Genomic DNA, 10,780 nt, shown 5'->3' on the forward strand with positions numbered 1-10,780 from the left:
AATTCTATATTTCTAAGATTGTCTACATCCGTCGTGTTCTGAAATATATTTGGTTGGAATCTGCTTATCTTTCAGTAAGGCAGAACAAGGAAATCACACGTTTAGATTAAAGTTGTTCATTATTGATTCTATAATAACAACTCCTTCACAGTGGCTATTACATAGGGGACACTGCAAAAAAAATCTAAACGTAATATCAATATTAAAAAAAAAATCAAACTTCATTATAGGAATGAATGCATAGTGTAAAGTATGTAATTTAACATGCATAAGTATAGGTATAAAAAGGTGTGTCAATTTATTACATTTTTTTAACCAACTGAGGTTTTACAGGATAGAGGACTTTGCTTATGGAAAGTGTGCATTTAAGACTGCGTACACATTAGGTGGAGTTCTTCGAGCGGACCTGGCAACCCTGTAGACTGCCTATTCCCGGAAGAACGTCTCTCGGTAGGCCAGGCTAGGCCAGTTAATCATTACTGCCTTATTGTCAGACTTTATATAACCTGCAGTAGACCTGGTTAAGCATCACATGCAGATTAAAGAAGATATTAATGTTGTAGTTATATAGAATTGAATCTCGTCGTACAGTTTAATCGGAGCACACATTATCTGCTTTGGTAAATGTTTGCTAGTGTAGCTTTTCGTGTAGCTAGCAGTGTAGCTAGCTAACTGGCCATCTTGTCTTTTTTTGCTGACACTAATCGGGTTAGAGCTTCAATAAGTTCTGTCGCAGTTGTCAGGAACCCAGAACAGGTATGGAAAGTGTCCATGAACAACAACACCTTCTCCTGTGTTATGTGTTTGATTATTTTGTACAACCTGAAAACGGATCGCTTTGCAGTATTAGTCATAAACCGGCTACGTACACATATGTTCGGTTGATTACTCGGTTATGAAGCAAAAAAAAAAATAGATCCATTTTACACGTTTTCGTTGTTCATTTTGACATCGACAGCATGTAAATGAATACAACCTGCTTGTTTGTGGCTGGATAATTTTGCACGTCACTTATTTAAACAACTGGAAGGACAAGTTTTGCCACGTAAACATGTCATTGATGAAAAACGACACAGCAAAATAGTCTGTGTTTTTGTTTAGTGATTCTTAATTGTCCTGTTGTGGAATAGAATTGATGGCTACATAATAATACATTTGCATTACTGGAAAACATATGTTTATAATCTCAGGGTTTATTGTCTTAATGCTACACATCACTGATCATCACTGCATTGTAAACACCAGAAAACAGGGTAATGTCACATCTTTATTGTGACATTACAATAAGATCTAAGATCTAAGGCATTGGGTCTTCATTATAATTGCCGAATCTATTAACAAGCATTTATTATAGATTACGGATTAGCAGTTATGAATCAATTAAAATATACAATCATTTGGGACGATAACAAGCATAAAACTAGAATGTACATTTCCTGAAGAAAATGTGAATGGTGCTTGCACGTGGCAAGTTCTCCTCATCGTGCTGATTGTTTTGATATGTCACATGTCCATGTTGTGCTAATTTTTTATTTTCACGTGACGTCACGTGACATCAGAATACCCGTGAGCAAGTTCCCCTCATTGTTCTGGGTTGTGATATGTGATGTGATATGTCCATGTTGTGCAAATTTTCACGGAATTTCGCATTCATTTCTATGGGATTTTTTTTGCCTGCATTTTCGTCTGCTGTACGAACATCGTTTGTTGGATCGCTTATAAAAGTCATAGCATACCTCTCCTCAATGAGCCAGTCGATTTGACACCTCATTCATGGGTCTAGGACAAAAGCTTCGGGACAAGTTACGCGCCGAAGTTTTGTCCGGCACAATAACAAGGATGTTGCTTTGCAAGCATAATCAATAATCACTGATAAAGTTGTGTGAACATATGAATTGAAATTCTGTAATCTAATTAAGTAGAGTAAATGTTCATTTGACATTGTGTGACATCACCAAAAACCTGTGTGAGATGTAGAGAAAACCTTCAGTTTGGCAGAACATAATTACACGCTGATGACCTGGAGATTCTACTCCCAAGCTTTCAGTAATATCACGCTCGATGAAGTCAGAGTTCCGTGATGTCACACACCATCAGGTCAAAAAAAAAAACATTGAGAATCTGTATGACATCACTTAAGTATTTATGTGACATTAATGAAAACTTGGAGTACAATTCTAATGTATTGTATATATTCTAATATAATGTAATTGTTATGTAAACACACTGATAGTAGCTATGATTTTCTAAGAACAGTGCACCTTATACACACAATATATTTGTCATACTTGTGTGCAGCCCTGTTCTACATTATAAGTAGGTCAGCATCTTTGTCTGACTCATTTTTATGTATATTTTAAAAAATAAAATTGTACTACGTTTATTTTTGTCTTGTTCAGAACGATTGCTTCACTGATACAGATTTTCTCTATTAACAGCCCTGTGTGTAGGATCACAGGACATTGAACATAGGCTGTGGGGTAACGTGGGGTCTCTGGGGAGCTTCAGGTTTGTCTTCCCATGACAACGCGACACCATGGCAGCAACGGCTCCAGCAGCGATGCCGAGTGCCGGGTCTCGGAGGACGAGAGGAACACGGAGGATGTGGAACTCACTGAGCTTGGACCGCTGCTAATGAGTCCAAAAGCCTCTATCAAATCCAGGGTGTGTGCTTTACCTGCTAAACAAAAGTTATGGACTGAAAGACTGACAATGATCACAGTTATGTTAATGCCCCATCAACATTACAGATGGCTTTCTAAATTTAACTTCCATTTACATTTACAGGGTGCAGCAGCTTACCCGAGTGAGGAGGAGGAGGAGGAGGAGGATGACAATGATCAGGTGGTCACATTGCCTTTGCAGGCTCACCATGCCATGGAGAAAATGGAAGAGTTTGTACACAAGGTAAACAAATACAAGTCTATAATCATTACCCATAAGCCTGAATGCCATTTCTGACTTGCTTCCATTCAGGAGATGTTGCTTCATCTGAAACTTATAAAATGAAATGATTTACCTAATTCTGCTCTTTGCCTGTGGAGAGAAGGCCGTCTCACTCACTCAGGCCATCCTTAAAAATATTCTTATTTGACTTAACCCGACCGACCCTGTCAATTTAGGACCGACTCAAATTTTTATTTTTATTTTCCTTTAAGTCCGACTGACTTGTAAATTTGTGTTAAGACCGACCAATTTTTTTTTTTTACTCTTCAAAAAAAATTCTATTTAATACAAATTCTATTGTTCGAAAATCTATTGCACGAATCGATTGGACCAAACAACACAAGTTTTGAAAACGAAAATAGGAAATTGATTTTAACGGCCTTCTCTCGGAGCGCGTCCAGTTTTTTTTTTTTTTTTTTTTTTTTTTTTTTTTGGGGAACGCATCATACAGCAACTGCAGCTTCGGACACACACGCATAACATCAAATAATACTTCTGCACAATGTTTCTCTTTTTACAACAGAAATGTGAATGGTGTGTTCGACCGAAGGCACGGGTTGAAGACCCAGTCAGTGACATCACGATATGCTAATTTGTTTAAATCCATACCTATGTAATCACCATCACCAAAATTGTACTTTTTTTTTTTACATTGAAACTTGAAAAAAAACATATAGACCTACCTACCGACCTTTTTTTTTTTTTACTGTTACGGCAAACCAAAATATTTTTAAGGATGGCCTCAGAGTTTTAATAATGTAATAGTTTGTGTTAGTAGACTTTTTTGGACTATGCTACATCTTATTTTTTAGGTTAGGCAACTTTGCATAGTCCACTAATGTTATATTAGGTTTGATGTATGAAGCTGGGCATTGCTTGACCTCCATGTTGTATCTGATTATGTGTATGGGTGAAGTTTATCAGTTCCAAATATGTGTGTCTGATCCATATGAACAGCATTTAGTGCTTGTCCTATAATTGATGTTACTAGGTATGGGAAGGACGCTGGCGAGTGATTCCTTTCCACTTGCTTCCTGATTGGCTAAAGGACAACGATTACCTACTTCATGGTCACCGGCCACCCATGCCATCTTTCCGAGCCTGCTTTGGAAGCATCTTCAGGATCCACACAGAAACTGGGAACATCTGGACACATTTACTGGGTCTGTTCCTATGACTGTGTGTTTTTATATCAGTTATCATTGCACAGCCACTATAAAATATGCCTTTTATCTCCTTGAGACTCTGTTTGAACCTGTGACTTTACCATTATTATTAGTTAATCCAATGAAAGTTGGAGAACTGACAGCATGTCTTAGGACGTTAATGACACTAATGATTCATGTTGTAAAAATGTAATAACATCTGATGTCCCTCCCCCAGGTCTGATCCTGTTCATCTGTCTGGGCACACTGACAATGCTGAGGCCAAATGTGTCATTCATGGCTCCACTACAGGAGAAAGTTGTGTTCGGGATGTTTTTCCTAGGCGCTGTGCTGTGCCTCTGCTTCTCGTGGCTTTTCCACACAGTCTACTGTCACTCAGAGAAAGTGTCCAGAACATTCTCTAAGTGAGTCTCAGTCTCTATATTAGATGAAAAATATCATACATTTATTTAATAGCTGGTGTCTGTGTGATCTCAAGCTGTTAAAACTCATGAATGTATCTACTATTCCATGTATCTACTATCTATTATAATAATATAATAGCTATAAAACTGTAATAACTATAAAACAATGTTTTTCAATAAAGAGATCAAAAAGATTAAGTAATTCAGGATGGAAAACATTCTTCTATGTCACTAACGAAAACCTATACATATGTGTATATATATATGTGTGTGTGTGTGTGTGTGTATATATATATATATATATATATATATATATATATATATATATATATATATATATATATATATATATATATATATATACACATACACACACCAATACATATATAACACCAATTTGTATAATTAGAATCAGGCATCAAAGAAAAGCTTATCATGTGTTATGTTATTTTTCTTTGTGTCTGCCTTAAATATTTTGCTTCCATTCCTCAAAATATAAAGAAATTTATTTTGTTTGGTCTTGTGGGGAACCAGCCCCCATGCACGCCTCACACTTTTGAGTGAACGGGTACTGTACTCTACACTTTAAATACCAGACTGAATTTACAAGTAACTTTGATTTTTGTGTGTATGTGTGTAGGTTGGATTACTCGGGTATAGCTTTGCTGATAATGGGCTCATTCGTGCCGTGGCTCTACTACTCGTTTTACTGCTCTCCACAGCCACGCCTCATATACCTCTCTGTGGTGTGTGTTCTGGGCATCTCCGCCATCATCGTGGCACAGTGGGATCGCTTCGCCACTCCACGCCACAGACCTACACGTGCAGGTAATGCACTGACTCAGTACACATTAAATACATACATAGCAGTCTGCACACACAATGGAAACACAAAAGAAATTGCAAGAAAGGTTGAAATGTTCTTTTAGTACAGATCTCTGAGTTATATTGTACATAATCAGAGTTTTTGTTTTAAATATAAAAATTCAGTTATAAATATTGGTGACAATTTTATGAAAATGTATTGACACAGAATCATAATTAACGTCTGCAGCTCAGTGCAGAGAGTCCAGGACAGTTTTGTGGTTTTTCTGTTCAAACACATACAATTTAGATGCAGATAATTACGCTGTTTATTAGGTGTGTGTTGGAACAAGAGATGGTCAAACTGTGCTAGATCATGCAGTTCTTAATTGTTCTTTCTGGCCTGAAGATCTGAAGACTGATGGTCGTTTTCAGGCAATATGTAAATTATAACAAAACTGTACACACCCTATTGCACTAGTACGATTTTATCCAACCCCTTTAATGAGTTTGCCTTTAATGATGGTTTGGGAAGCATGTGTACTTTGTCGACTTAGTACAGACTGGCCTGGAGATTAATACTGACCACTTTTCGTACATCAGTCAAATTCATATGGATAAAACCAAAGTCCTAATCACTGAAATATCATGTTGCGCAAGGAAATTGTGTTCAGGTTTCACATTGTCTTTAAGAATTAGAGCAGTGCCTTAAAATGCTGGTAGATTTTGGGTCAGGGAAAATTGTAACTGTCTTGTGTACTTGAACCTTCTATATCATGGATGTATGTCGCACATGAATGTAATAATTATTTTTTTAATATTGAGATGATGTTATGATAATCTACATAACGTGAGACGTGTAAGCTATTAGACTGTGAAATGTGGTAGCCTAGTGGTTAAGGTGTTGGGCTACCAATCAGAAGGTTTTGAGCTCGATCCCACGTCCACCAAGCTGCCACTGTTGGGCCCCTGAGCAAGGCCCTTAACCTTCAGTTGCTCAGCTGTATGAAAATGAGATAATAAAAGTCTCTCTGGATAAAGGTGTCTGCCAAATGATGGAAATGTAATGTAAATGAAATTCTTGTCATCCCCTGCTTTACATACAATAAATCTGACAGTACATTGCTTTGCAAAAGTATTCATACTCACTGAACTTTTTCACATTTTCACACGTTACAACCACAAATAAAAATGGATTTTATTAGGATTTTATGTGATAGACCAACACAAAGTGGCACATAATTGGGAAGGAAAATGATAAATGGTGTCCAAAAATCCTTTACAAATAAATATCTGTGGTGTGGTAAATAAGTGTGGTGTGCATTTGTATTCAGCCCCACTGAGTCAATACTTTGTAGAACCACCTTTGGCTGCAATTACAGCTGCAAGTCTTTTGGGGTATGTCTCTACCAGCTTTGCACATCTAGAGAGTAAAACTTTTGCCCATTCTTCTTTGCAAAATAGCTCAAGCTCAGTCAGATTGGATGGCGAGCATCTGTGAACAGCGATTTTCTCGCCACAGATTCTCAATTGGATTTAGGTCTGGACTTTGACGACCATTCTAACACATGAATATGCTTTGATCTAAACCACTCCATTGTAGCTCTGGCTGTATGTTTAGGGTCATTGTCTTGCTGGAAGGTGAACCTCTGCCCCAGTCTCAAGTCTTTTGCAGACTCTGACTTTTTTTTTTTATCTAAGATTGCCTTGTATTTGGCTCCATCCATCTTCCCATCAACTCTGTCCCTGCTGCAGAAAAGAATCCCCACAACATGATGCTGCCACCACTATGTTTCACTGTGGGGATGGTGTGTTCAGGGTGATGTGCATTGTTAGGTTTCTGCCACACATAACATTTTGAATTTTGGCCAAAAATGTCAATTTTGGTCTCATCTGACCAGAGCACCTTCTTCCACATGATGAAACTGCAAACAGGATTTCTTATGGCTTTCTTTCCACAATGGCTTTCTTCTTGCCACTCTTCCATAAAGACCAGATTTGTGGAGTGCACGACTAACAGCTGTCCTGTGGACAGATTCTCCCACCCAAGCTGTGGATCTCTGCAGCTCCTCCAGAGTTACCATGAGCCTCTTGGCTGCTTCTCTGATTAATGCTCTCCTTGCACGGCCTGTCAGTTTAGGTGGATGGACATATCTTGGTAGGCTTGCAGTTGTGCCATACTCTTTCCATTTCTGGATGTTGGCTTGTACAGTGCTCCCTGAGATGTTCTGAAGGCAGTTGGTTTCAATGGATTTTAGTTAGGGGTATCAGAGTAAAGGGGGCTGAATACAAATGCACACCACACTCTCACTCACTCACTCACTCACTCACTCACTCACTCATTTTCTGTTGTTTATCCGAACTACCTCGGGTCAGGGGGAGCCTGTGCCTATCTCAGGCGTCATCGGGCATCAAGGCAGGATACACCCTGGACGGAGTGCACACCATAATTTTCAGATATTTATTTGTAAAAAAAAAAATTTGGACACCATTTTATAACTTTTATTCCACTTCACACTTATGTGTCACTTTCTTTCGGTCTATTTCATAAAATCCCAATAAAATAAGTTTTTCATTGTGGTTGTAACATGTCAAAATGTGGAAAGGTTCAGTGGGTATGAGTACTTTTGGAAGGCACTGTATGTGTAACCAGTAACTGTAATCGTAGGTGTAATACCCACCTCTCTGTGTGTTCATGCTGTGAGTTCTACTTTTCTTGTGAATGTGCTCAGGTGTGTTCCTTGGCCTGGGATTAAGTGGCATTATTCCAACAATGCACTTCACCATCGCTGAGGGCTTTGTAAAGGCAACAACAGTGGGGCAGATGGGCTGGTTTATCCTAATGGGCGCCATGTATATCACTGGAGCCGGTTTGTATGCAGCACGCATCCCTGAACGCTACTTTCCTGGGAAATGTGATATCTGGGTAAGGCATTCTTCTGAAGGAATATTGTTTTTTTGGGGGGGATTTTATTCATTTATTTATTTTTAAGATTTAGTAAACTGGTGTTAAACCATCATTGTATGTTTAGCAATGTACCCCTTATTTCTGAATTAGTTTTGCATTCACTTAGCATCAAGCCACGGCACCATTTTTTCTTAATTTATAAGCAAATCTAAGGGCGTGATTGAAGATCTCTTAGCTGTGGCTTGATTTGAGATATTTGAGCCTTAAATGCTTATGATTTCTCTCTCTCTCTCTTGTTCTCTCTCAGTTTCAGTCTCATCAAATATTCCATGTGTTGGTGGTGGCTGCAGCCTTTATTCACTTTTACGGCATTTCCAACCTGCAGGAGTTCCGTTACGGCCTGGGAGGAGGCTGTACGGATGACTCCCTCCTCTAAAAAGCTCCATCCGTCTCTCCGCTTGCTTTCTACTCATGACTTCAGCACCGAAGTGATGAGCATTTTGAACATTTTCGGATCAGTTCGGATAGAGCTATTGTACTCCCCTGCCTACCCTGCGCTCACTGATCAAAAACTGTTATTGTTATTGACTTTAAGGGATTATCTATATTTTAAAAGGTTTATACAATCATCAATGTGTTTTATTGTTGTAATACTTGAAGGCATATTAAGCAAATCTTACAACTCCTCTAGAAACAATACTCCAGCAGTTTTCAACCTGATCTCTATTGACTAGTTTCTGTAGTGTGTGTGATTACCACAGGCAAGGTCTGCGAACAAGTTTCCCTGTAGTGAAGAAAAACGTGTTAATACAAACTTGTCATAACTTTACAGTGACCTTGAGAGTTAGAAAGGCATTATATAAACGGAAAGCATTTAGAGCAGTCGTAAAGTACAACAATAATAAATGTTCACATTTCACAACATATATATATATATAAGAAATTCAAAAGCTGATGCATTCTTTATAATAAAGGTCTTAGGATAAGACCAACATTGGAGAAAGACTCATCAACTTGCTTATACTTTTACAGTTTCTTTTTCATAGTTTTGTGGTATCTGCCAACAGGGAACTGAAGGTACTTAGGTGTTTCTCTCTGTGTTGGTAAAATGGTACCACAAATGTCACCCTTTCCCCTGCAGAAACACTTTTTTTTTTGTTTTGTTTTTTTACATAAAGTTTATTAACTGTTTAACGGCTGCTTGAGACAATTATATGTGAGCTTAAAGCAAAAAAAAAAAAACTTTTTTATTATTATTCTTTTCTCAATACAAGGAACTGTAAATTCTTGTTCATGGTTATTACACAAACACTACATACACAGTAGATGAAGATTTAAAAAAAACGGACTATTTGTTTAGGCTTTTGTTCACGGTTTAGTCTTCAAGGCACTGTCACACTGCTGGGGTGGGGTGGGGGGTGTATATCTTGAGAGGCATTTAGTCACAGACCACTGAGAGTTGTGTGAGCAGTGCTACCTCTTCCTGTCTTGTTCAGTCTGTACACTGTTGGATAAACCTGCTTCGTGTCTGAGAGAAGTAGCTACAGCTTTTGGGTGGTGCAGGTGTCTAGAACTATAAAAGCAGGTATAAAATATTAAAGTCTTTCATCTGCTGTAAATGATTTCATGTAATAATCTGTAGTTTGTGAGAAAACAGAATTTTCCTAGATAAATTTTTAAATGTTCCCTTGGTCGGTGTCTGGTTTTGATATTCTTTACAAAAAAAGTACATGCACACACATTATCCAATTTAGTGAATTGGAGCAATCATAAAAGAGGGTGGTGTCAGATCATTTCCAACTTGTTACCTTCACCTGCTCCTGCCTTTTCAGACTCGATTAACGTTACCTGTTTTGTTAACCTAGCTACTTCTGGCTACTTTTAGTTTCCAAGACATTTCCTCTACCTAATAAGATATGAATAAAAGACAGATCAATCTTTTTTGGTCTATTTTAGTTTTCCAGGACAGTTTTCATTATGAAATTGTATCATTTGTGTATTGTTGTGTAGTATGATTTGGAAAATATTCACCTGACATTCTGGTAACCTTTAAATAATTTTAAACTCTTAAGAACCTTGCATTAAATTGCAAAGATTGGGGGAATGTTCCCTTAATGTAGAAGAACATAACTAATTAACCATTTATTTCAATAAAATTTGATATTTATTTGCATAGTGATTTTATTATATCAGAATCAGATTTATTGGCCAAGTGTGTTGACACACACAAGGAATTTGGTTCCAGCAGTTTGTGACTCTCAAAGGTACAGACATAAATAACACTATACTATACAAGAAAACAATGCAGACGATGAGATACAATATAGACAGAATGAGTATAAAATATGAATATAGATCAGTTATGTACATAAAGTGTGGGAGTGCAAATGACAATATTGTGCAATATTATGCTTTTTGTACAATATACAGCAGCAGTAGTGTGTAATATACAGATGATTTGATGACAGTCCTGATAATGCAGTACTTATGATAAGAAGCAGTGAATATAATTATAGTGAGTTGTTAATAATGGTGATTGCCTGGGGAAATAA

At 37.6% G+C, this 10,780-nt stretch overlaps 1 protein-coding gene across 2 annotated transcripts; it reads left to right on the top strand.

The window, feature by feature from the left end:
• Nucleotides 1–333: 333 nt before the first annotated feature.
• LOC132853430 (adiponectin receptor protein 1-like) lies at nucleotides 334–9,919 on the top strand. Of its 2 annotated transcripts, none has more exons than XM_060881188.1 (8): nucleotides 334–450; nucleotides 2,439–2,664; nucleotides 2,788–2,907; nucleotides 3,938–4,109; nucleotides 4,330–4,516; nucleotides 5,157–5,344; nucleotides 8,053–8,246; nucleotides 8,536–9,919. In XM_060881188.1, exons 2-8 carry the CDS (start codon nucleotides 2,521–2,523, stop codon nucleotides 8,662–8,664), a joined length of 1,134 nt encoding a protein of 377 aa, XP_060737171.1. In that variant the 5' UTR covers nucleotides 334–450; nucleotides 2,439–2,520; the 3' UTR covers nucleotides 8,665–9,919. The 2 variants fall into 2 exon arrangements, with proteins under 2 accessions (XP_060737171.1, XP_060737170.1); XM_060881187.1 differs by lacking the exon at nucleotides 334–450 and adding an exon at nucleotides 457–756.
• Nucleotides 9,920–10,780: the final 861 nt, after the last annotated feature.

This window comes from Tachysurus vachellii, chromosome 11 (genome assembly GCF_030014155.1).
Source record: "Tachysurus vachellii isolate PV-2020 chromosome 11, HZAU_Pvac_v1, whole genome shotgun sequence".
In the NCBI taxonomy this organism is placed as follows: Eukaryota; Metazoa; Chordata; class Actinopteri; order Siluriformes; family Bagridae; genus Tachysurus; species Tachysurus vachellii.